The 27,447-nt window shown below is 40.8% G+C and overlaps 2 protein-coding genes across 10 annotated transcripts; one reads left to right on the top strand and one right to left on the bottom strand.

Annotated features, from left to right (window-relative positions):
* Positions 1-814: 814 nt before the first annotated feature.
* Positions 815-4,325, bottom strand: LOC103947687 (ruBisCO large subunit-binding protein subunit alpha). 2 transcript variants are annotated; one of them, XM_009358618.3, is made up of 8 exons: positions 4,167-4,325; positions 3,520-3,700; positions 3,219-3,340; positions 2,901-3,108; positions 2,666-2,811; positions 2,259-2,565; positions 1,570-2,021; positions 815-1,287 (listed from the first exon to the last, which is right to left on the bottom strand). In XM_009358618.3, the coding sequence occupies exons 1-8, from the start codon at positions 4,218-4,220 to the stop codon at positions 1,000-1,002; spliced, it is 1,758 nt and encodes a 585-aa protein (XP_009356893.1). In that variant the 5' UTR covers positions 4,221-4,325; the 3' UTR covers positions 815-999. The 2 variants fall into 2 exon arrangements, with proteins under 2 accessions (XP_009356893.1, XP_048444852.1); XM_048588895.1 differs by having other exon boundaries at positions 3,520-3,703; positions 4,167-4,307.
* A 942-nt stretch (positions 4,326-5,267) lies between these two features.
* LOC103947686 (ABC transporter G family member 28) lies at positions 5,268-27,023 on the top strand. Of its 8 annotated transcripts, none has more exons than XM_048588778.1 (14): positions 5,269-5,805; positions 6,033-6,109; positions 6,622-6,897; positions 7,109-7,172; positions 7,286-7,432; positions 7,537-7,571; positions 9,869-9,942; positions 10,145-11,067; positions 12,095-12,391; positions 12,965-13,456; positions 13,899-14,047; positions 25,969-26,258; positions 26,359-26,489; positions 26,577-27,023. In XM_048588778.1, the coding sequence occupies exons 1-14, from the start codon at positions 5,570-5,572 to the stop codon at positions 26,731-26,733; spliced, it is 3,348 nt and encodes a 1,115-aa protein (XP_048444735.1). In that variant the 5' UTR covers positions 5,269-5,569; the 3' UTR covers positions 26,734-27,023. The 8 variants fall into 8 exon arrangements, with proteins under 8 accessions (XP_048444736.1, XP_048444742.1, XP_048444741.1 ...); XM_048588782.1 differs by having other exon boundaries at positions 5,615-5,809; XM_048588781.1 differs by having other exon boundaries at positions 5,615-5,827.
* Positions 27,024-27,447: the final 424 nt, after the last annotated feature.

Raw genomic sequence — 27,447 nt, 5'->3', positions numbered from 1 at the left:
TCATTTACAAATTTGTCTCACATGCCTTTGTAATACTAATGAAAGTCATTTCTTATCCTCTTAATATTTTCCGTACTAACTTGGTTTCAGTCTCATGAAATTTAGAAAGTCTCTCACTCCAAACATAGCCATAAAACTCCCAACGGGGTAGCATCTCGCTTTTGGAACCAAAAGAACAAATGTGGAAAACTAACAAGTGTTATATGCCTCTAAAAGCATTGAACAGTTCACTTGGCCTCGAAAACTAGGAAAAATAATTTCCACCCTCCCTTCCTCCACTTGATGCTCCTCTTTTGTTCGAATAGCAGAGGATCTAGGAACAAAACGCTACTCTTTTGTTCGAACAAAGGAAGATCCAGGAACAAACAAAGAGGAACGCAGAAGGAGCACAATACTAAAACCCCACGGAGATACTCAGAGAGTGCCAAGCTAACGAGAATTGCTCCAACATAGTGAATCTTCTTCACGGAAGTCTTGTTCGACTGATTTAGGTAAGCACTAATATGACTGCCAGGGGAGCCCGATCTTCGTTTCTTTCGGAACCCCTTCCCCGCCACCTTCCGACCCACGGGAGTATACAATGGAGCAAACGAGAGTGCGGAAAACATTTCCTAAGAACACACAAAGAGGAACGTAGAAGGAGCAAACTTGAGTGCCGAAAACATTTCCCTAAAATCGTCAATCTTTGGTTTAAGAAGTGTCAAACTCTTTATTCCACACTTCAACCATGCCTTAAACACAAAGGACTCCAACACCAACCCGGGTAAAATAAAACAAACTTGTTTCTGCTGCATAAATATGTAGTCAAAGAAAATTAGTGAAAGCAAAGCGAGAGCTTTCAATTTTATCACATCTTTTATTTAGAAACAATCATTGTTGTCAATCCGTACAAAAAGGGCACATTCTTAGTGATAACACAAGTTTTAACAACCGTCTTTGGCCCGAATTCACCGCAGAATCCACTCTACCAAAATTCTGACAATCTAAAAAAACTACATATTACACAGTCATGCCTTGTGGGGCAGCGGCCGCAGCCGACTTGGGCTTAGCCTTTTCCACCACAATGGCCTGAGTGGTCAAGACCATTCCGGCAACCGAGGCTGCGTTCTGCAAAGCACATCTTGTTACCTTTGCTGGGTCGATAACACCGGCATCCACCAAGTTCTCGTACTTGTCTGTCATTGCATTGTAACCAACCTCCCATTCACTATCCCTTATTTTCTCCACCACCACTTCGCCTTCAACTCCTGCGTTTTGAGCTATCAATGCTGCTGGTGCTACAAGTGCCTGCAAGCAGCACATAGATTGAGGTCTTTCTGAAATAACTCCGGTGAGAAGAAAAAAGGCATTAAGAGACCCTCATGGCCCAACCCTAGACACTCTAAGATCCATTTTCAGATTTAAATAACATGGAGAGATACGTATTTGTGCAAAATACTTTTTACGACCTCCCTTGCTGTTCGGAACATTCAGAAAATATTCAAATCAGCCGGAGGGTACCAAATTACGTGCACAGTAGTCTTAAAAAGAGAATTATCATGGAATATAGAAATGAGGTATTATTGTTACCTTCTGGACAATGTCAGCACCTAGCTGCTCATCTGCATCGAGAAGTTTTTCCTTGATGGCAGGAACATATGCTGAGAGATGCACCAAAGCAGCACCACCACCAGGGACAATCCCTTCCTCTATGGCAGCAAAAGTAGCATTCTTGGCATCCTCAATACGGAGCTTACGGTCCTCAAGTTCAGTCTCTGTAGCAGCACCGACCTTTATAACAGCAACCCCACCTGATAATTTGGCAATCCTCTCAGCCAGTTTTTCTGAATCATAAACAGAATCTGTCTCAGACAACTCTTTCTTCAGCTGTGCAATTCTGGCCTGCAACTCATCTTTTGATGCTGCATCAGCAATAATGGTAGTTGAGTCCTTTGAGATTGTCACCTTTCGGGCCAAACCAAGCTGCTCAACTGAGGTGTTCTCAACCAGTAGACTCAGATCACTGGCTTGAAACTCAGCTCCTGAATATATCAAGAAGAAGCCAAATGAGTACCATATCCATGTAAAGTTTGATCACTATTTATTGCACCACTAGATAATAATCATAATATCTAACATATGTAACAAACTAACCAAGCATTATGCTCCACTAAATATGAAGTTAAAGAAGAAGATACAAGATAACTAATTGAACATGAGATATCAAATTTGACTTGTGTTCTTGAAATATAATCTGATAAACTAAGCCATATATTTACCTGTCAAAATCGCAATATCTTGGAGGAGAGCCTTTCTCCGTTCACCAAAACCGGGAGCTTTGATAGCGGCAACATTCAGTATACCCCTCAACTTGTTCACAACAAGAGTCGCCAAAGCCTCCCCAGAGACATCCTCAGCAATTATAAGCAGAGGGGTTCTCAACTGAGTGGTCTTCTCCAACAATGGAATTATGTCCTTGATAGCTGAAATCTTCTGGTCAGTAACCAAAACTCTTGCATTCTCAAATTCAACAACCAATTTCTCAGGGTTTGTAACAAATTGAGGGGAGATATATCCTCTGTCAATCTGTAACCGAAGACAACAAACATCAAGAGATGAAAATCATAAAATACAGAACAGGAAGGAAAAGTTGAACTGCCACTAAAACCAGAGAAAGAAAACACACCTCCATTCCTTCTTCTACCTCGACGGTAGTCTCAAATGAGGAGGATGACTCAATCGACAGGACACCATCAGGTCCAACCTTGTCAATAGCATCAGCAATCATTGTCCCAATTTGCTCATCATTTCCAGCAGAAATAGTTGCGACAGCTGTAAGAAACACAATGATCAATATAAGAATGTGGGGCTTTCAGTAAATTACTTAACAAAATAACCCTACACTCATCAAGCCACAGTACCCTTAACGTCATCACGACCCTTAACAGGCCTAGACTTATTCTCTAGCTCCTCCACCAGCCCTTGTACCGTTTTCTCAATACCCTTCTTTATCGAAACAGGATTTGCACCAGAGGTCACACTCAAGAGCCCTAGCTTGATTATCTCCCGTGCAAGAATTGATGCAGTTGTTGTTCCATCACCAGCAGAGTCATTGGTCTTGCTAGCAACCTAAATCCCACAGTTGAAACATGGTAAACCAATTATTAAAATGTAAATTGGGAAATTTGCGATAGTACAGTACTACTTCGAGGAAATTACTATAAACATAACTGTCAAACCTCTCTAATTAGGGCTGCACCAGCATTTTCCATCGCATCAGGTAACTCAATAGCTCTAGCAATAGTGACTCCATCATTGACAACTTTAGGACTACCATACTCATCCAATACAACATTCCTCCCTTCAAAATACAAAACGCAAATCAATATCAAGAACAGCTCCCTTTCAAAGAGCATACCATGAAAAGAAACCTCTCCATACTAAAAACCATTGAAACAAATTAAAGCGGAGTGTTTTTTCTTTTTTTATTTGGTTACCAACGCACACCAAAGAAATATGCAAGATAAGGAAAGAAGATACCCCTAGGACCAAGAGTAAGGCCAACAGCGTCCGCAAGCTTATCAATTCCAGCCTGTAGCGCACGCCTTGAATGCTGGTCAAAAGCAATTTCCTTTGCAGAGGACTTCACAACAAAGCGACCCCTTGATTGCCTGTAATTCACCCTATTGTTTTGCTGCTGATTCACCCCCCTTCTCAAACTCTGCTAACACCATCAAATCACACCATAGAAATGAAATTACGAAACTAACCAAAGCGAAGGAAACCGAAACAGATTAAACATAATAATCCTCAAATGCAATTAACAAGCAACCAAAAAACACAGAAATCAAAAACCCCAGATTATTAAACTCTGCATTTTCCATCCTTTCCAACGAGAACCAATTACCAATCACAATACTATCCACTAATTCAAGCCTATAGCTACCAGTAATTCACACCATCAACGAAATTGTGAAAATTGAACCAACCAAACAAAACCCAGGCAGATCAAAGCAAATAAACCTCAAATTATCCCAAAATGCAACCCAAAAACACAGTCAAACCAACCCACAGAGCTTAAACCACGTTTGGCTGACAGAAAATGAGTAACCAAAATATGAAGCACCCAAAACGCAAAATTTCAAACACTTCTGCAATAGCAGGCAAGCCAAGGAGCCAGTGCGTACCTGTTTGGGAGAGCAGAGGACGGAAGCAGAAGTAAGAGCGTTGGCCGACGCCATTGTCAGAGCTTCAAAGGTCGCAGCTTTCGTGAGGGAGTAGGAAGAGTGTGAGTGTGGATAAGAGGCTCTCGCAGCTTTTACTTTACTAGGGTTTTGCCGTTTGGGGTGTTATTATTGTTGGGCGACAGAACCGACGACGTTCCAGAACTTTCTCCTACTTCCAGAAACACCACCCCTTGTTGAAGCCTCTTTTGATTTGAGGCCGGATGCTACCGTGCGCCATGAGTTATGCTTTTTAGTTTTTTCTATATTTTTAATTGGGCTTATGTTTTGGGCCCGTCTTCAAATCTCCCCTTCGTAGTTAAATGTAAATAGAGGCACGGGCCTTGAGCCGCACGGTGATTTTTATTTTTTATTTTTTAACAAACGATATTATTTATTTTAAGATTATTTTCATTTCGAGATAAAACTTAAAATATATATTTTAAAACCCTTTCAAACCATCTTCTACCAATGTATTAAAATGATATCTGGGATAAAATATATTTTGGACTGGATTACCCTTAGAATTTAAGTCTGATTAAAATTATTCTGGAGTTACCAAACTGTCATATTTCAATTATTTTTTTGTTTTTCACTTATTATCTAACAACTGTGATCAAATGAGATCAAATCTGATAGTAAAAAAAATTTGATTGCCCAAAATTAAATCTGACATCTAAAATAATGTTAGAAAATTATTTAAATCAAATTTCATGTAAACCTTTATAAATACATATGCATTTGCTTGATTTTTAATTACTTATCGGAATTTAATTTTTTTAATTAAAATATTCATAAAAATAAATTAGAATAACCTACATAAATTTTATTTTATAAAAAATAGTTACCAAAAAAACAAAAATTAGACTAAACTCATTATTTAATAATCTCAGTTAAAATTTTAACACATAAAGGTTGGAGAAAAAAATAAATTTCTAAATTTTTAAGCTTTATTCCCAATAATCGAAGATGGTCTAAAAATAAGGGTAAACTTGTAGACGATAATCAAACTTAAACGGTGAATAAGAAATTGAGAATCCCACTAAAACCCCCAAACAGTCCAACCAATCAGACCTTTCTCTCTCTCTCTCCCCTCCTCTTCCCTCGCCAGCTCTTTCTCCCAGCCAAACAAGCAAAACCCCCAAAGCTCCTCAGGTTTTCTGTTTCCCCATGGCTTCCCACCATCCTCCACCACCCCTCTCACTTTCTTCTCCCACCACTCTTCCTTCTCACCCTCTAACCACACTTCCCTATCCCCACCGTACATTTCCCGAATCGCCACCTTCAACCGATCGCAACCGCCAATTGGACCGCTACATTGCAATCCGTCAGTCGATTTCTCCGCTTGGAGGGTGAAGACGGCCGGTATGAGCAGAGAGCATCTCCAAATTCTCTCTGTTAGGGTTTTCTCTTTGCTCGTTTTCTCCAGCTTCTTCTTCAGCTCGCCTCTGCCCCGAGCGGCGGGGCAGGATTCCGAAGGCCGCGATGGTGGCGGCAGAGTGTATGACCTCGCCACCGAGCTCGTCTTGAGCCGCTACTCCAATCTCACCCATGTCTTCCGTGATGAACTCCTCAAAAAGTTTGGCTTCTGCATCATCGACGTGTGGGTTTGCTTCTATCACTTTGTCTGTGTTTTTCTCTTTTTATTTATATTTATATTTTATTTTAAATTACAAGCAATATTACTATTCGAAGCTATACTATGGGGATGAGAGGGTTTGAACCTGGTCGCAGCAGGAACCTCATCAACCAGGGCAATCCACCACTTTGCATTTTTTTTTTATTATTTTGATTTGGTTATGTGAAAAATTACTTTCTTTTGTACTCCAGAGACGAGGATTTGAATGGGGCTTTCAATTTCTCACAAGATTCAAGCTTCATTACCAACTGTGCTAAAAAAATGGCAGGTACATACAACCTTAGTTATTACCAATGTCTTCAATTTTTAATTTCGTTGTAATAAATGTTACGAATGGTAGGGTGAGAAGACTTGAATGAAATTTCTGCAGCGAAGTGGGATCGAGAAAGCACGAAACTTGAATGAAATTCCATTTTGTAATTGCAGAACAAAGTGTGAGTTCGCCAGAGTGAACTTAGATATAGAGTTTAGGAGGCAATGGGGATATGGTTTTTCTGTTTTCTTGCAAAACTTTAAGGACAGGTTCGGTGTGAAAAGCAGTGGAAATATTACCATATTAATGATAAATTCTAGAAAGTTTTTCATTCTAGTTGAAAAGAAGATCAATTAGATTTGTACTCAGATTTTTACTTCCGTGTTAAACAATAACTTGGTATTAAACATAAATTGTGCTGTGTAAAGCATACTGACACTGACACACTGTTATGCAATCTCCTCTTTCTTGATAATTATATGACCGATTCAATCAGTTTCATTTATCATTTCTGATGATGTTTGTAGGTGGAACGATTGGGGAGGTTTTGGGTCGATTGTGCACAGCCGCAGAAATGCGGATCTACGCTGGTGGTATATTGCAAACCAAGAAGACCACATACTTAAAACCGAACAAGAACTGTAATCTGTCAGCATGGATTTCTGGATGTGAGCCTGGGTGGGCTTGTGCTTCTGCGGAGCAAGTTGAACTGAAAAATCGAACTTATGTGCCTGCCAGAACTGTCGAGTGTCAACCTTGTTGTGAGGGTTTCTTCTGCCCGCAAGGTCTTACTTGCATGCTCCGTGAGTATTTCAAACCTGTTAAATGACTATGTTTTCAAAATAACTAGTGTTTAATACTTGTTAATGCAGTTCTTGACATCTTTGTTTGTTCGTATGTGTTATCTATCTTCTTCCATTGAATTTTATCTATGTTCATGTTAGGCCTGAAACATTGTTTAGTGTTCCATGACTTAATTTTCGTTATTAACTTTTCTCATCTGTATCAATGAAGCTTGCCCAAAGGGTGCTTACTGCCCACTTGGAAAACTCAATAACGGATCTGGGATATGTGAGCCGTAAGTTCATATTCTTTTTGTAACTTTTGTTTTTCACTTCTGAATTCTTTCTACTTTTTGATTTTCCTTATGCTTAGCATACATTAATATTTATCGGCAGAAATATTCCACAGATACAGCTATCAGCTACCTCCTGGGAAGCAAAACCATACTTGTGGAGGAGCAGCTAAGTGGGCTGATGTCGTTAGCAGTAGAGAGGTATTCTGTACCGGTGGATCATATTGTCCGTCAACCATCCGAAAAATCCCTTGCAGTAGTGGGTATAATTATCCCAGAACTTCTAGCACTTGTCCTTACACTAAATAGAGAATGCATCAGTTGCTCACTTTGTTTATACTTACGTGACAATTTCTGCCCATTGCAGACACTTTTGCAGGCAAGGTTCCACAACTGAGGAAGGTAAGCTTCTCTTTTCATGCATGGAATAGAATCACAAATACCAAAATCTCATTTTGTTTCATTAGTTACCAAAAATTGGAAAAACTAAATTAGCAAGGGGACATTTCAGCAACAGCGACCTGCATTTTAGTCCTAAATTTGATAGGAATTATAGGACACATGAATCTTGAAAGAATAACTGCCAATTACTCCTTTTGAGAAGGAAAAAAATGGCTAGTTATACGGTATGGAAGAAGGGAACAATTCCATAGTAGGTGTGCGACTTGTTCATCTGTGAAGGAAGACATAATTTCTAATATTAGCATTTGAAATTCAAATCTTAGAAAATGGTAGAAAAAAATATGCATCTAAAATCAACATGAAACTCATGTCAGAGCAAATATTTCCAGGGCTGGTTCGGTTCAGGATACTAAACCGAAAACTGAACTGAAAATTTTCGAGATAGGATTTTGAATACCTAAACCGAACCAAAGTTTTGGTTTTCCCAAAATTCTCTATACTGAAAGTATTTCGTTTTTTTTGGTTCGGGATTGGTAATGGGCCGTTGGCACATACACAATTCTTTACACAATTTAGGATACTAACAAACTACTAGCAAACTGCTTAAATATAATGTTCATTAGCATCATTACTATCTCTATACTAGCAAACTACTTAAATCAAATTACATGCAACCAAATCCAAATGCAACAAATTAAGTTACAATTCCAATTCAAACTAGATACCTATTCCAATAAAAATTCCAATTCAAAATACCTCAATTCCAATCCAATTCAAAATATCACAATTCAAATTCCAAATTCCAATTCACTAACCATGCAGACTTGCTTGTTCCTAATTAAGTAGATCAAGATTTCAATTCTTGTAATTCAAGGGCCCTGATTGAAGTACACACAGAGACATTAGATTACAATTTAGAACCAACCTCCTGTCTGTAATCTGTAATCTGCATACATACAAATTCCAATCCTTAATTTCGAAATCCTAGTCCCCACTTTCAGAATCCAATTCCAATTCCAGTTCAAAGTAGACAATCCCTAATTTCGAAATCACGACCCCTAAATTTAATACAAATCAGAAACCGTAATCTTGAATTCAAATCAAAGTTGAGAAATGAAATGATTCAGGAAGGTCGCAGTTTCTTACCTTCAGGTTTGTGCAGTGCAGAGAAAATCGAAAGAGAGTCTGAGAGAAGTATCTAGCTGGAGAGAGAAAGAGAGTCGGTGTGGTCACTGGTCACTGTGGTGTGGTGTGGCCAAATTCAAGGACGGAGAATAGAGAGGAGGAGAGAGATTGACAGAATCAGAGATGAAAGGGCGGAGGAGTTGAGACTTGAGAGTAGAGTGAGGTGAGGTCGAGAGAGGGGTTGATTTGGATTCCGTACAGTATTTAAAATTAAAATTATATTATGTTTTATTGGTTCGGCACAGTATTACCGAACAAATCAACATTTCATACTGATTCCCGCACCGAATTTTAGGGTTTCGGTTCGGTCTATTTTTGCTTTGGTTCCTTCTACTGTAATGAATAAAGATCTTTATGAAAATTAGTATCACAATTTTACAATTTGTGTGGGAAATTTTGAAAGGAGTTTTCTGTGGGGGCGCTAGTTAATGGTGATAATTTTGACAAGGTAATTATATTGGACCTAATCCTCAAAAACTTAATCTTCCGAGTTGTTGTCGGAGATACCAATTATGTCTATGTCAAAAAGAGGGTCAACACTAGGGTAGAGTGGTTGCTCCACGAAAGACAAGAACCAAGGGTTGGAAGGGTGTGAGATGACATGAGAAGGGAATGTTTGAGGAATTTGAGTGAAAAATTGTATGGGGAGTGGAGTCCAAGAAAGTTGAGCTTGGGAACATACGGACGTGGGTTGTGAGGTTGAGAGATATGAAAATCCTTGTAATTGTTTGATCACTAGTGGATTTTCAAACTACTCTCAGATAGGCAAGTTTGGCAAGCTGCATAATTTTGGTATCACCTCTCTCGGTATAGTTATTACCTGGATACAACTGCTTGGTTTGCCTGATTTTGTTAAGAGTTAACACAATGCCAGTTTGGAGTAGTATTCTGAACCTTCACAAGAAAATTTACAAGTAACTGGAGACGTTTTTGTAGGTTAATATTATATGATTTTCTTTGCTTCAATTAACATCCTGTTAGATGCCAGATAATGCTTTTTTTTTTTTTTTTTTTTTTTTCCTACAATAGTCTTTTGCTTTTGTGCTTCAAGTCTAGTTGTTTATCGATCCTTTTGAATCTAGTGATAATATCCATTGTTGTTTAACTTGCAGATTGTTTCCGGATGGCGACTTGTAAGTCGCATTCAGAAAATCAAAATATAACTGCATATGGTATCATGATTTTTGTGAGTGGTCTTACTCCTTTAAAATTAAAATGGTAAATGTAAGCTTGTGGAATGACCTATTCATGGAGTGCTTACATTCTTAGCACCCTTCTATAATATGTGTCAAACACAATATTTTCCAAAGAGTTAACAGCTTGTCTCATATGTTTTTCACAATGTTTTTTAGAACATCTGTACTGATGAACCTTCACTGTGAATGCAGGCAGGATTAATTTTCATCTTTCTCGTTATATATAATTTTTCTGACCAAGTTCTTGCCACCCGAGAAAAAAGACAAGCAAAATCCAGGGAAAGAGCAGTTGAAAGTGTAAGAGAAAATGCACAAGTGCGTGAAAAATGGAAATCTGCAAAAGACATTGCTAAGAAGCATGCAGTTGGACTGTCAACACAGTTTTCACGTACATTTTCTCGCAGAAAATCCACCAAGTCAGACCCGCTGAGAGGATTTGGACAGGCTAAACCTGGATCAGATGCTGCCTTGCCATCTATGCCAACCGAGATAGGTGAGCAATCAGCTGGAACATCTAAAGGAAAGGAAAAGGAAAAAAGAAACCTCACACAAATGATAAAAGCAATTGAGGAAGACCCAAATAGTCATGAAGGCTTCAATCTAGAAATAGGAGATAAAAACATTAAAAAGCAAGCACCCAAAGCACCGAAAGGTAAGCAGTTGCATACTCAGAGTCAAATATTCAAGTATGCATATGGTCAAATTGAGAAGGAAAAGGCATTACAGGAGCAGAATGCGAACTTAACCTTCTCCGGGGTCATACAAATGGCTGGTGATCTTGAAATCAGGAAGAGACCTCCAATTGAGGTTGTTTTTAAAGATCTAACTCTCACGTTGAAAGGGAAAAACAAACATCTTTTGAGGTGTGTGACTGGGAAAATATCGCCTGGCCGGGTTTCAGCTGTCATGGGTCCATCTGGGGCTGGAAAAACAACATTTCTTTCTGCCTTGGTTGGAAAATTGAGGGGGTGCACAGTGAGTGGTATGATACTTGTAAATGGAAAGATGGAAGCTATCCACTGTTACAAGAAAATCATTGGCTTTGTGCCACAAGATGATATTGTGCATGGAAATTTGACAGTTGAAGAGAATCTCTGGTTTAGCGCAAGATGCAGGTATGCAACCACTTTGTATAGTTGCTGGTAGTTTTGTATGCGTGGTTGGTTCATTCTCTAACAGCTTAAACTTTGGGTCTGATGGTTTTCTAACATGATATTGGTTGCAAGAGGTCTTTGGGTTTGGAATCGCCCATTCCTAGTCACCTCTTATTTGTTAATCTGATGATGCAGGGTGGTTTTCTAACATTGATATTTAAAGTGCAATGCTTCCAAAACGATCTTGTGAAAATATATTACTTACTAGCATGTACACGTTTAGCATCTATTGGTTTGGTTTGGTTTGGTTTTAATTACTTCATTAAGCCCTAAGATTCATGACTTCAATCTCTGGAAGCAACAATCAATGTATCTCTGGAAGCAACATACAATCAATTGCTTTAAGAATAATAGAATTCTAATAATCTTGGAAGTCGCACTTGGTGTTCTAGGAGTGGTCCGTCGAAAAAGAAAGTGACATTTATATGATTCATAATTGTTCTGTGAATTTGTGAATACACGTCCACGTCCTACCAAATATTGATGTTGAGTCAACTACTAGCTCGAAAGATGTGGATTCTAAAATGAAACAGTAAAGCTTTTAAGCTTCTAAATGTTATTTTTTATACATATTTTTCATTTCTTGTTTGAATTTCGTGTATATACCATGTCTACTATTTTTGGAATCAACCAAGAAATGTTCTTACTTGACATTGTTCTTCTGCTTTCCCTGGTCTCTGGATAGTCTGTATTTTCTGAATTTCAGAGCCTGCATTTTCTCATAAAATTTGTGAAACCTGCATCTCTGTTGATTCATGCAATGTTTCTGCATATTCGAAATATGATCACAATTCTATAGAACTTGGGCTTGTAGGGCTACTTAATAGGCAATATCAAGGACACTGTGATCGGTTTTGGACTGTTCTGCTCTTCTGTTGTTCCCCTTTTTTATTTTGTTTCTTTTCTTACCTCCTTGATCACATTCTTTTACTGGTACTGACATTAGTTCTTCTACTATCATTTTCTTCTGGATTTTTGGTTATTGTAGACTCTCTGCTGATCTGCCTAAACCAGAGAAGGTCTTAGTCGTTGAAAGGGTTATTGAATCTTTGGGTCTGCAGGCAGTGCGGGATTCCCTGGTTGGAACGGTGGAGAAGCGAGGAATCTCTGGAGGTCAAAGAAAGCGAGTAAATGTTGGGCTGGAAATGGTCATGGAACCATCACTTCTAATTTTAGATGAACCCACATCTGGTTTGGATAGTTCGTCTTCTATTTTATTACTGAAAGCTCTTCGACGTGAGGCTCTTGAAGGAGTTAACATTTGCATGGTTGTCCACCAACCTAGGTAATTTAACTTGTCGTAAGTACAAGAATGCACATTTTGAGGTAACTTGTTTATTTTAACATTTGCATGGTTTTTCTTTGTGGGCTTTTAAATCCTTCAGAGCATTCTAAATACTTCAGATAGATATTGAACACAAAGCCTCTCTTTCACATGAAAAATTCACAATGTGTCCCTACATTTTGTATTACACTCAGATAGATATTGATTTGGAAATCATTTTATTAAAATTTGATTTCTTTTCAAGGTTATTTCTTTGGTAGGTAGAAAAGACAATTGGCTAAAGGTTGCGGGACCCGCTTTATTTGTATGCTAGCTTTTGCTTTTATATTAATTTTTTAATCTACAATTTGTGCTCCTAAATGCTTAGGATGTGATTGAATCCTCAGAGAAGGAAAGTGAAAACCCATAACATTTACTACATATCTTTGTAAAACAATGAGCATACATAAAACAAGTCTTGGGAATTGGGGTACCAAACTCTTTGGACCTTTGAAGGAAAAGTAATATTTAAAATTCATTGGAAGTCATTTTTAAGTAGTTCGTTTTCCTAATTGTCTTTTTTGGGTGCTTCAGCTATACCTTGTTCAAGATGTTTGATGATTTGATCCTTCTGGCTAAAGGGGGACTTATGGTGTATCATGGACCAGTGAAGAAAATTGAAGAGTACTTTGGTAGTCTTGGGATTACTGTCCCTGAGCGTGTCAACCCTCCAGACTATTTCATTGATATTTTGGAAGGCATAGTAAAACCAAACACAACCACAGGGGTCACCTATAAGCAACTACCTGTTAGATGGATGCTTCATAATGGGTACCCAGTTCCTATGGATATGCTTCAGAGTGTTGATGGGATGGCTGCATCCGCAGGTGAAAATTCAGCTCATGGAGGAAGTACTCCAAATGCTGGATCCGAGGGACAGTCCTTTGCTGGAGACTTTTGGAAGGATGTCAAGTGTCATGTTGAGGTGAAGAAGGACGCTTTAAAACATAATTTTATAACGTTAAACGACTTATCTGAGCGGACTAGCCCTGGCGTGTTCCAGCAATATAAATATTTCCTTGGAAGGTGGATATTCCATTTTTAGTAATTTTGTTGCCCAAAATATTCCTATTTCTCTAGAGATATTAACCATATGAATATGATGAGTGTCGTACAAATTAGTTGGGTTCTATTATGCAAGGAACATTAAGACCTTGGGGATTGTAACTATAAAGTGGAAAAAGAGCAGGTGGGGATTATGTTTTGCACTGTTGCATATACATATTATGCTAGTAAGGATGGCACTTATCATTTTTTACTTTCCCAGTACACCTGAAAAAGAATCAAGATGCTAAGACGATATTAACATAGTTATCTGTGAAGGCTTAGATGATATTAACATATTAACGCAGTGTGACTGTTACCCCCAGCAGAGTCTATTTTACCCAAAATTTGCAACTGCTAACTTCCTTTAAGATTATAGATTTGAATGTTTCAACTTGATTTGTTGTATTTCTGGATTTAACAGGGCCTGTAAGCAGTGGTTACGAGAAGCTAGAACACAAGCTGTAGATTTTCTGATTTTATTGCTAGCTGGAATCTGCTTAGGAACAATTGCCAAAGTGCGCGATGAAACCTTTGGTGCACTTGGTTATACATACACAGTCATATCAGTTTGTAAGTAAACTACTTTTTGTTTCTTTATTATGCACACTTCCTTAAACTGTCATTGTACTTTATGGTCTCAGATTTTTTCATGATCAACTTGCCTCTATTAGAAGTTATGTACTTTATGGTCTCAGATTTTTTCAATCAGCTTGCCTCTATTAGAAGTTACTGGACCATGCCATTTACATGTATGTAGTTTGTTGAGTAAAAATTAACTTTTGACTAAAATAGAGCTACATACCTGAACTGTTTGGGCCTGAAATATAGGTTTGGGCCGAGACAGGATAACCCGAATTGAAAGGTCATGACTCTCGGACAGTAATGATTCCTCTGGCGAGTTGGCTCTCAGCCCAAAAGAGTGCTGATTCGACCGACTCCCTATAAGAGTAGGACTATTAAAGGATCAGGCTGAGGTGTGGCTTGGTCATGTCGTAAGTGAATTAAAATTGCTAAGGATCATGATAGGTTCTGACAAGATTCGAATTGTTGTAAAGATCAGAATGTATGCTTGATCAGATGAGGATGAATCAAGTGCATAAGGGGACTAGGTTCAGAACCCTGGTTCAAGACAAAGAGGCCGAGACTGGATTGAAATTGAGTTCAGCTAAAGAAGGGATTAAGGGATAAAGAGAGAGTATCCTAAGTAAATGCCGAGTAGGCATAGTCCTGTCAGGCTTCTACCTCGGCAGACCTGTTTATCACAAAGTTCACCTTTATAAATAGAAGAGGTTTTGCAATGTGAAAAGCCCCTTCAACTCAACAAACAATTCAAAACGCTCTCATAACCCTGAGAAAAATACTCACTATCCTAACCCTCTGATCAACACATCTTCAGTTTGGTAAGTAAAAACAACACTATGTTGACAACTGGTGACATCTTGAGCTTGGATAAGTAAACAACACTAGGGCCGTAGAATCAAACGATTCAGGAGCATCTTCAGTTTGGACAAGTAAATAACACCGTTTCTTTTTGGTTCGTTATCTATCCAAGTCTTGGCAAGTGAAGAGTTCTTAATTCTTTCGTCCAAAGAGGTCACTTCATTAGCTTCTTAGTGAAGTGAAGTGTTCTATGATCTGTTACTCTTGTGCACTTCATAGTTCAACATTCAGACGGCTGAACCACGTTCACCATAAAGACACTCATTTCCTTTGAGTGTCTTTGTCCCTACAGTTTGAGACCGATTCGGCGCACTTTTTTCTCATGAATATGGTTGAAGCAGCCGAACCTGTTACACAAGATCTTGATAATTAGCAACCTTGTCCTGAGGTTTTAGAACCCTGGGCCAAGAGGTGTTCCTTCCTCGGTCGTAGTTTCTCAAGTGCAGAAATCAGCAGCCACTCCACACCACCATCACATCTATTCTACTTGCCCGACCGAGCTCGGTCACGAGGTGGCACGCTCGCATTCACAAGGACGTAGTTAGCTCAACAGTTACTCGACCTGATTGCCCCATAAGCTTTGCAATTTTTAGGGTCAACAGTATCTCACCATTTTGGCCTCCCATACTCACTGGAAACCTGACTCTCTCTTTGCCAACCTTTTTATGTCTATTTCCCATATTCTTTTCTAATTTTCGTTGTATTAACAAGTGGTGTTATGGTGAGTGCTTTTCAGCCTATGGCTATGGAAGGTGGGGTAGTTGTTAACGACTGATAGGAAAAAAATTACTGGGCTTTTACTAAACAAATGTGTATGAGGGTAAATTTCTATTTACGTTAACTGAAAACTGTTTGAAGGAAGTTAAACTATAGATCTGAATCATCGATCAAGTGGATGATCGTTTGGATGTGTGTTCTCAATTGACAGTCTGCAACATTCTTGTTAGCACTGGATTTCTTGTGAAAAAAACATTACCCTGTAGTTGTTTGCCTGGCGTTATGTATTTTTGGAAATTGACGTGTTTGACACCCACATTCGTGTCCAATCACTACTCATGCTCGTGTCCTGAAATCATAGCTTTTTACCTAGACATATTTGTAGACATCGAAATTTCGGTGAAATGAATGTTAACCAATAATTAAAATTTCAACGCTTACGTGTCACATAAATTTTACATGTAGCGTGTGACTCAACGAAAAATCGAAATAAATTGGAAAGGTCATCAAATAGGACACGTGTCAATATCTGGCAGAAATGATTTATTTCATCTGATTATTTAAATCCAAAAATCAAGTTTTGGAATTCTATAAATAGGAGGCCAAGGCATTCATTTAAGAAGGGAGGAAGGAAAGGAAGAGAAAGAAAGAAAAGAAGAAGAGAAAGAGGAAGAAAGGAAGGAAGGAAGAAAAAAAGAAAGGAAGAAGCCTTGAAACTCTAAAGCTCTCAAGCAAATCCCGAAGGATCAAGAAAGCTCTCTTCGTTCTTCGTCAAATCCTCCTTCAAGATCAAGCCCCAACGGCCCTTGAAGAACTTCCACCAACTCAAGATCAAGCCCCGACGGCCCTTGAGGAAAGTGTTCATCGTTCATCATCCATTCATCCTAAGATCAAGCCCCAACGGCCCTTTGGATCAACAACCTCAACAAATCCACACATACACTCAGTCTTCAAGATTAGGCCCAAAAGCCCTTGAAGATCCGTTCATCCATCAACCTTCAAGATCAAGCCCCAACGCCCCCCTTGAAGAAATCTAGACACCCAGTCTTCAAGATTAGGCCCAAAAGCCCTTGAAGATCCGCTCATCCATCAACAACCTCAACAAATCCACATATCCAATCAGTCTTCAAGATTAGGCCCAAAATCCCTTGAAGATCCGCTCATCCATCAACCTTCAAGATCAAGCCCAAAAGCCCTTGAAGATCCGTTCATCAACTGTTCATCCCTAGATCAAGCCCCGACGGCCCTTTGGATCAACAGCTCATCCACAAACCTACACCCTACGAAGATAGAATCAGAGGATCAAATTACAAAGAGATTGTAACCCCAAAATCATTAAACACAAAAAGATATTTTGTACACGTATTCTTGTCTCTTGTTTCAGGAACTTTTCGTGTTTACAAATTTGGCACGCCCGGTGGGACTATCTCTACCTCTCATCTCTGTCTCCGTTAAAGATATTCAAGCACAGTCCATGGCTTCAAACAAAGAACAAGTCACGACTATCGGCACTACCTCCATTGAAAAACAGCTGGTTCAGATGAAGGAAACAATTGCAAGGCTGATAAAGACTGCAGAGGAAAAAAACTTGCAAACCGCCGGACTCATCAACCGTCTGGAGGCGCAACATGGTGTCATGGTGAAACCAAGCTCTCTTCCAACTAAGAGGACCGAAGAAGGCTTCAACCCAAATGCCTACGAACTCATGTCAAAGGCTAGGCATGACTTTGCTTCCTCTTCAAATCTTGGAAAGAAGGTTTCAAACACCGTCAACGACAAAGATCGCGACCTCACCAAAACTCAAAAGAAGTTGAAGGAGCATGGTTACGGAGTTGACAACAACCAAAGCACACCTCCAAAATCAATGGCATCAAGCAAGGGACAAGCCGTTCTTGCAACCACCAAGGGAAGAAGCATAAGCACTTCCGCCACGAATGGAGCATCCATTGGCACCACAACCACTCATCAACATGCCGCTTCAAAATTGGTACCGCTAAGCGAGCAAAGGGAACATCAAAGGCGCGAGTCTATCATCAACCTAACCTTGCTGGGGGCACCAAAGCATGCTGCTAAGGCGCATAAGATGACATCCCAAAATGGCCAATGGGTTTCTTCATCAGCACCCTGGATGTCTGAAGGAAAGTCATGCCTATTGGTTGCACAAGTCATGACCATCGGCGTCACCTCTGTTGAAGAACAGCTAGCTCAGATGAATGAAGCAATCGCAAAGCTCACACAGACTGTGGAAGAGAAGAACTTGCAGATTGCCGCACTTGTCAACCAACTAGATGCACTGCCCGACGTAAAAGTCGACCCAAATATTAGCCTATTAAAGAAAGAAGGTGACGAAGAAGAGGAGCCACCAGTGGAGAAAGCTGAAGAGAAGCCGAAGCCAGACCAAGCAATGACATCCATGGGATCTCTCTCTATCCAGCAGCTACAGGAGATGATTGCAAGCACTATCAAGACACAGTACGAAGGAAGCTCGCACGACTCCGTACTGTACTCAAAGCCTTACTCCAAGAGGATTGATGCTTTGAAGATGCCGAGGGGTTATCAGCCCCCAAAATTCATGCAGTTCGATGGAAAAGGCAACCCGAAGCAACATGTCGCCCATTTCATTGAAACTTGCAACAATGCTGGGACAGAGGGGGACTACCTTGTCAAACAGTTCGTGCGTTCGCTGAAAAGTAACGCTTTTGACTGGTACACCGACCTCGAACCCGAGTCTATCAACAGTTGGGACCAGCTAGAAAGGGAATTCCTCAACCGTTTCTACAGCACTCGTCGTACTGTAAGCATGCTAGAGCTGACCAGTACGAAACAGTGGAGAGATGAACCTGTCATCGACTACATAAATAGATGGCGTTCATTAAGCCTGGATTGCAAAGATCGGCTTTCTGAAACCTCCGCCATCGAGATGTGCGTTCAAGGCATGCAGTGGGGACTACACTACATCCTTCAAGGCATCAAACCACGAACATTTGAGGAGTTAGCCACCCGCGCCCATGATATGGAGTTAAGCATCACCCGTCATGGGAAGAAAGAACAGATCACCGACTACAAGAATGACAAAGTTTTGGGGCCCAAGGTGGATAAGGCTGCGTGGAAACCCACCAAGGAAGCAATGACGGTCAACACAACTCCAGTCAAAACCCATACACGAGGCAAGGCGATTCAAACCGAAGCTTTTCGTGATCAAGAGATACGTAGACGCACTTTGAAGGAGCTTGAGGAGAAGACTTATCCATTCCCCGACTCTGACGTGGTTGCCATGTTAGATGACTTGCTTGACAAAAAGGTGATCGACCTACCTGAGTGCAAACGGCCGGAAGAGATGAACCGTACTGACAGTCCAAGGTATTGTAAATTCCACCGCTTCATTGGTCATCCGACGGAAAAGTGCTTTGTGCTAAAAGATCTCATCATGAAGTTGGCTCAGAAAGGGATCATCGAGCTAGATCTTAATGATGTGGTGAAATCAAACTACACCTCCGTCACTTCTGGCTCTTTGAACTCAAAATCTTCACCTCAACCGCTGGGGGCATGCTCCAAAACCATGTCAGTCAAGTCAAGTGAAGTTGAAGGATGGACTTATGTCATTCCAAAGAAAATGCACAAGAAACATAGGTCTCCTCCACAAGTTTACCAATCGGAAAGGGGGCAAAGCAGCTACCGTCAACCTTCAAAGCTACATGAAAGTGTTGAGGATGATGAAGTTATGACACAAAGATCGTCCGTTGCCATCACGATGCGCGATTTCTTCCCCAAAGACTTCTTCAATCACTCAGTCGAGACTCCTTGCTATAAAGATTGCAAGGAATGCCTCTCTAAGATCGTTTGACAAATTCAAAAGCTCCTTGTCTGCACGAGTTGAAACTGCAAAAGACACCAAACGCTCCTGGTCTGCACGAGCATAAAAGGCGACATCAAAAGCTCCTTGTCTGCATGAGCTGAAACTGCAAACGGCACCAAACGCTCCTGGCCCGCAAGAGCATAAACTGTGTACGGCAAAATCATCATCAAAATCATCACTCATTTGAACTACGTTATGACTTGATCTCTTCTTTGGAAGAGTACGTAGGCAACTTGAAACTTCAAAACTTCAAGTACAGTCACATCAAAATAAATAAATAAATGTTTCATTAAAGAAAGTCAATTTTATTACAAAAGAAAAGAAAAGAAAAAAATACATATGTATTAGAAAATATATATATATTCTCTACTCAAAAAAAAAAAAAAAAAAAAAAAAAAAAAAAAAAAAAAACAGAAGGAAATATATACAATATATATACAAATCCAGGCCCCCACCAAAATCCAAAGACAGCTTCTCCCCCATAGCCCAAAATCCGCTTAGACCCTCTAGACCTCAAGGCCCGTGACAAAATATCCACCAAATCAAATGGAGTGCACCGCAGCTCAAGGCCTAAAGAATTCGGAGAGAGAGCCTATCCTCGCCGCCTTCACCGAGTTATCCGAATCCCATCTCAATCCATCACCTCCCCAAACTGTGTTCGAAGACTGCAACTCTTCTTCTTCCTCCGCTTCCTGGGCTGCTATCTCCGAGCTCAGAACCCAAGAAGAAATTAGCAGCTTCTATGGAGGTAGTAATGGAGGAGTTCCAACTGATGTGATGGATGAGTTTCAGCTCCAAGAGCAGCTCTCCTTCCTCAACGATGGCTGTCCACCACCAATGCGCCGATACCGGAACAAGTTGCGCCGCCGCCTGACTTTGTCAGATCGGGCCACACAGAACGGGTTATCGGATCGGATCCGGTGGTGAGTCCGATGGAGTTCCAAAGGCAATTGCAGAGGCTACAAATCGGAGAACAAGATCAGCAAGCTATGTTAAAAAAAAAAAAAACAGTTTCTTCAAAAGAAAATGTGTATATATATATATATATATATATAAATTCCACCATCAGACCCAGCAACGGCAGGACAAGAGTCCCAGCCGGACTCCCAGTCCAATCCGCGGCGCCGGCGATGTGCTGCTGCAGTGGGGCCAGAGAAAGAGGTCGAGAGTCTCCAGGACCGAGATCCGAGCTGTCACCGGTGAGTCCTCTTCGTCGGCTCAAGCGAGGCAAGCTTCGAAGCTGCAGAGGAGAGACAAGTCCTTGGTCCGATCGCCTCCGCCAGCACGGCGTCCACTGCGTCCAAGGGGATCTAACCCAGAAAAAAGGATGTGGAAAAAGCTCTGCGGGGAGCAGACTGTGTGTTCCACCTTGCTTCGTATGGCATGTCAGGAAAAGAAACGCTGCAGTTCGGCCATATCTTGGACGCGTGTCTCGAGTTCGGGATTCAAAGGCTGGTTTATGTGAGCACATATAATGTTGTGTTTGGGGGACAGGAGATTGTCAATGGGAACGAGGCCTTGCGCTATTTCCCTATCGACAACCATGCCGATCCATATGGCAGGAGTTCGCCTTGAAAAAGCCAGAAAAGGTATTGAGAGAGCTCATGGAAAGGACTCTTCTCGTGTCAGACTCCTTCAGGGAGGTCGCTATCCAGAGCTTGCACTATATTTGAGACTAGAGCTACTGGAAGGGGTGGTTGCGTATCATAGTGGCCAGTACGATAAATCAAGGAAGGTGCTGACTTCTGCACAAGAAAAATTCACCAAGCTACAAGTGCCAGATGAAGCTCTATCACCTGTTATGAGCATGGGATTTAAAGAACGAGATTCTAAAAGGGCATTGCGGATGAGCAATCAAGATGTATCTAGTGCTGTTGATTTTCTTGTTGAGCAGAAGACAAAGAGAGCCCAAAAAACGGGAAGAAGATATTCAGCGACAAAATGAAATTATGGAGCAAAAGAAGTATGGGAACTCACTGCTGTGGATGTGCTTGGTGGTTGTGCTCGGTACTCGTGCTCAGTGGCTCTACTCCTTGCTTGTGCTCAATGGTGATGGTGGAGCTTCTTCCTCTGTCTCCTCAAGCTGCCAACAAACCTCAAGCTCCTCACTCTGGCCACCATGATCAAAATCAACGAAGAGCTTCATTGACCGCCGTCAAACGACTAGCCGGTCTTCAAACTCGACGTCTTACACTCTGCCTCAAGATCTGGCTACTTCTGCACCTCCACTGCGGCCTTTGAATGTGATCAACAAAATCAAAGTTTGTCAACTCACACTCAAAGATCTCATCCGTCTGCTTGCCTCTACTGCTGCCTTTGAATGTGATTGACAAAAACAAAGTTTGTCAACTCACACCCAAAGACCTCCTCCGTCTTCTCTCGAACTCGGCCTGGGTTTTCACCCACAAACTCAGCCTTGCAGATCACCATATAAAGAAAAAAAAAATGATGGAATCTGGATGGACAGCACCATCCCAAAAAAAAAAGAAAAAAAGAAAAAAAAATATATATATATATATATAATAAAAACAATGATGGTGCTTCTGGAACCATGTGCAAAAAGAAAAAAAATATATATATATAATAAAAAGCAAGAAAAAAAAAAAAAAAAAAAAAACACAATGATGGTGCTTCTGGCACCATCTGAAATATATATATAAATGAATGGTGGATCAGTGCCACCGAAAGCAAAGAAAATAATATAAATAAATAAATTAAAATAAAAAGGAATGATGATGGACGGTGATGTATATGTTTTATCTGTATTTAGCATAATACACTGAATAAAATAAAGCATGTCCATTAATCTCCAAGAAATTACAAGTGTGTAAAAAAAAAAAAAAAAAAAAAAAAGATGGAGCTTTCACAAAGGATGTTCACGTGAAGCCCCATTACTTGGCAAAACTCTAGAAGCGGAAGGCATCGGAGCAGAAGGCATCGGAGCGGGAGGCGTTGAAGCTAGAGCATTCCAGGCCTCAATACTTGGCCAAACGCTGGAAGACCCAGGAAAAAGGTGCCTCTGGAGGAAAGACGAAAACCTTTGACGGTCACTCTGAATCCGACCTTCAGACTCTTGCAGCTCATCAAGCTTCCTCTTCATGCCCGTCGAATAGTTGTTTGCAAGCACGTGCAAGCTTCTATTCTCATGCTTCAGCTGCTTGATCTCTTGTTTGAGACTTTCCACCTCCGCCATCAAGGATTCAACTTGGCGGGAGCGAGCAAGTAGGCGTTGGCCCATGTTGGACACAGAGCCTGCACACTGAACGCTGAGAGCGAGGGACTCTTGAACGGCCAACTCATCGGACCGTCCTGAAAGCAGCCGACTATCTTCAGGAGTGAGGAGGTTCCTAGCTACAATCGTAGCTGTTGTTGCGTCCTTCATCACAGAGTCTTCACCTGTAAGAGGACCGTTAGAAGATAAAAAAGAAGGGCGCCATACATTACCTTGACGGGGCACAACCGGATCGCTGCTGAGACTCAAATCTAAGCAAAGGTTCGATGAGTTAGTCATTTTTCAAAGGCGTTCAAAGAGAAGGGATGGAGCTAATTCTCAAAAGGCCGGAGACGATTTTCAAGAATGGGCAATTTTCAGAGTGTGTATGTTGGAGTGATCGATACCTCTGTAAAAAGCCAAGCGACACGACCACCGATTCAAAAATCCGGATTTTCCTGCGTGAAGTTCGGCGACGCGTTCGCGGCTTTTCAGAAAACGCGTTCAACTTTGTCAAAAGATATCTGACAAAGTCAAGAACACGTGGAGGCCATCGTCGCAACTACACGTCTTTAGCCGACAAGCGCAAAGTTCGGCAACGCTTTCTCTGCTTTTCAGAAAACGCGTGCAATTTTGTCAAAAGTGGCGCTCGTTCAGAAATCGAAGAGGCGTTGTTCAGAAATCGAAGAGGCGTCGTTCAGATATCGAAGAGACGTTTGTCGACAAGGGTAAAAAGAACAAGACCACCACTTGCTATTAAGAAATCCCTATATGTGTCGACCTTCGTCTCTTATGGCAAGGCAGACCTGAAGAAAATGCCCAACTCTTCCTCACCTCTGAGGGCGCACTCCCAGCAAAGTCTCTCGAAATACACAATTCTTCTTCTTCCTTTGAGAAAACCTATTCAACCTTTGAAGATACCAGATGCCTGGAGTACGGATGACCCAGGAGGAAACGATAGATTGAAGCATGTGCTGATTCATTCACCGCTTCTTCAAAAGCAAAGGTATCTCATATCATTAAGGGCGAAAGCATAGGTATCTCATATCATGCTTTTTCCCTATCTTTTCCTTTGCCCTTGTTCTCACCTGCCAAGACAAGGACAAAGAAAGCAATATGTCGGAACCTCCACTCAAACCAGTTGCCACCAAGGAGTGAAGCACCATTTAAATGCAAAGGTTGCATTCAACTCCTGCATCGGAGGACAAATACTACAAGAAAAGATGTTAAACCTGCATAAGGAAATACCACTTCTACAAAGGGGAGCAAGTAAGGCAAGTGAAAATGATACATCGAAGCATGTGGAGACAAGCATAACAAATATATGTGCTGATTCATTTGCTGCTTCTTCGAAAGCAAAGGTATCTCATATCATGCTTTTTCCCTGTCTTTTCCTTTGTCCTTGTTCTTACTCGCATGGCAAAGTGAAAGAAGCAATCGGCCGGCACTTGGAGTCAGTCTTCCGATCTGGAACCGACTACCTGGAATCTATTCCTGATTGCTTACCTAGTATTGCTCTCGAGTAGTCATCTTCAACGGTTGATACACTGCCAGAGAAGGGACAAGGAAACTTCAATCTTTCCAACCCTCTTCAATACGAATTGGAAAGATTGAACAAAGAAACAAGTCAGCACCTCCACCTTGTACTTGCCTGCCATATCCTGAAACCGCTCGTAGACCTTCGGGGGGAGACCAAAAGAATCTTGCTGCCCAGTTCAAGAGTAGCACAAAGGAAAATCAACGAGCGGAGGAGACCAGAAGAATCCTCCAGCCCAGTTCAAGATCAAGCCTCAATGGCCCTTGAAGAAATCACAAGTCCGATTCAAAATCAAGTGATTCACCACCCTTGAATCAAATTCAACTCCAGATAAAAGGAGTAAGTTCAGACCTTCGGGGGAGACCAAAAGAATCCTGCTGCCCAGTTCAAGAGTAGCACAAAGGAAAATCAACGATTGGAGGAAACCAGAAAATCTTCCAGTCGAACTCAAGATCAAGCCTCGATGGCCCTTGAAGAAATCTCCAGCCCAGTTCAAGGTTAAGCCTGTGGAAAATCAACGATTGGAGGAAACCAGAAAATCTTCCAGTCGAACTCAAGATCAAGCCTCGACGGCCCTTGGGTTGACATCTACATTAAGGGACTTCAAAACGCATCTTCTACACGTGACAAGCACATGTCTACGACGCGCCTTGAAGTGGGGGCATTTGTAGACATCGAAATTTCGGTGAAATGAATGTTAACCAATAATTAAAATTTCAACGCTTACGTGTCACATAAATTTTACATGTAGCGTGTGACTCAACGAAAAATCGAAATAAATTGGAAAGGTCATCAAATAGGACACGTGTCAATATCTGGCAGAAATGATTTATTTCATCTGATTATTTAAATCCAAAAATCAAGTTTTGGAATTCTATAAATAGGAGGCCAAGGCATTCATTTAAGAAGGGAGGAAGGAAAGGAAGAGAAAGAAAGAAAAGAAGAAGAGAAAGAGGAAGAAAGGAAGGAAGGAAGAAAAAAAGAAAGGAAGAAGCCTTGAAACTCTAAAGCTCTCAAGCAAATCCCGAAGGATCAAGAAAGCTCTCTTCGTTCTTCGTCAAATCCTCCTTCAAGATCAAGCCCCAACGGCCCTTGAAGAACTTCCACCAACTCAAGATCAAGCCCCGACGGCCCTTGAGGAAAGTGTTCATCGTTCATCATCCATTCATCCTAAGATCAAGCCCCAACGGCCCTTTGGATCAACAACCTCAACAAATCCACACATACACTCAGTCTTCAAGATTAGGCCCAAAAGCCCTTGAAGATCCGTTCATCCATCAACCTTCAAGATCAAGCCCCAACGCCCCCCTTGAAGAAATCTAGACACCCAGTCTTCAAGATTAGGCCCAAAAGCCCTTGAAGATCCGCTCATCCATCAACAACCTCAACAAATCCACATATCCAATCAGTCTTCAAGATTAGGCCCAAAATCCCTTGAAGATCCGCTCATCCATCAACCTTCAAGATCAAGCCCAAAAGCCCTTGAAGATCCGTTCATCAACTGTTCATCCCTAGATCAAGCCCCGACGGCCCTTTGGATCAACAGCTCATCCACAAACCTACACCCTACGAAGATAGAATCAGAGGATCAAATTACAAAGAGATTGTAACCCCAAAATCATTAAACACAAAAAGATATTTTGTACACGTATTCTTGTCTCTTGTTTCAGGAACTTTTCGTGTTTACAATATTATACTTCTCACCCCTCCTAACTTTGTTTGCATTTCAGCTCTCCTGTGCAAGATTGCAGCTTTAAGAACGTTTGGACTGGATAAGTTACACTACTGGAGAGAGAGCTCTTCTGGCATGAGTAGTTTGGCGTACTTTCTTTCAAAGGATACAGTTGATCATTTCAATACAATCATGAAACCTCTAGTGTATCTTTCTATGTTCTATTTCTTCAACAATCCAAGATCATCCATCATAGATAATTACATTGTTTTGATTTGTCTGGTTTACTGCGTAACCGGTATAGCTTATGCACTGTCCATATACCTGGAACCTGGTCCAGCCCAACTGGTAAGAATTTTTTCACGTTGAGGATCTATTAATCAAATGTATTCATGTATCTGCATGTGTTTTCTTTTTCCAGTTTTAAGCCATTTGTTATGTCGTGCAGTGGTCAGTACTTCTTCCAGTCGTTTTGACTCTAGTAGCAAACTACAACGAGAACAAACTTGTTTCAAGAATAGCTAATTTGTGCTACACTAAGTGGGCTTTGGAAGCTTTTGTCATATCAAATGCCAAAAGGTTTGGAATAACCTGTTGTTTCTACAAAATCATTGTGCATCATCCTTGGAGCAGATATTAGAGCTTCTTGCTTTCTTTTAATTTTAGGTACTCTGGAGTGTGGCTAATCACACGATGTGGTTCACTAATGAAAAATGGATATGATCTCAATCATTGGAACTGCAGTTTAATCTTCCTCATCATCACCGGTATTGTTACTCGAGGGATTGCTTTCTTTTTAATGGTACTCTTGCAAAAGAAGTAGACAAATCATTCTGATCCTTTCAACCCATTCCCTCTGTACATAATTGGAAATCCTTGGAGTCTAAAGATATCGAGAAGTCGTGCAGAAGAACTAATATAGTGGCAACCTGTAGATAAGAGGTAAGTGTGGCATATCCTTTAGGTAGTTCTTCCAGTCTGCAGGCTTAGATAGCAGTGGCATTTTATATATTCAGTGTAGCTCTTCCTCCGAAGGTTTGTAGTTACGCATTTGACGTACAATATCACTTGTATGTTTATGATCTGTATCCACAGGGTTCTGCGTTTTTGAAATTTATGTTGCCTACACGTGTTTGTATGATACTGTTTAGTTGTGTTTTGTTTGAAAGGGTGAAATTAGAATTGGAATGCAATCAAAGAATGAAATTGAGGAACGAAATGTTGGTTGAAATTTTGAATATGAGCTCCGGCCTTGGGGATTGTGGTCCACAATCCACGGTCTTTAGGACTTGAGGCCTGAGCTCGGCATTTGGGGCCTCGGTCCCAAAGATTCATGGGAAGGATGGAGCTCACCCACTTGGGAAAGAAAGGAAGAAGAGAACAATCTTTTGTTTGTTGGAGGTGTCCATTTTAAAGAGGGGGGAAGGGAAGTTCGGGTTGTTTTTGGTATTGACCCTCTTTACCACCATGTATAGAAAGAGGAGAATGTGGACATCTAACATGGTGGTGGTGGCCGTAGTAAGGTGGTGGTGGTTGT

The sequence above is a fragment of a genome, unplaced genomic scaffold (assembly GCF_019419815.1).
Source record: "Pyrus x bretschneideri cultivar Hongxiangsu unplaced genomic scaffold, Pyrus_bretschneideri_v1 Contig29, whole genome shotgun sequence".
Lineage (NCBI taxonomy): Eukaryota > Viridiplantae > Streptophyta > Magnoliopsida > Rosales > Rosaceae > Pyrus > Pyrus x bretschneideri.
The sequence above is the reverse complement of the archived record's forward strand: the minus strand, read 5'-3'. Positions and strand labels throughout refer to the sequence as shown.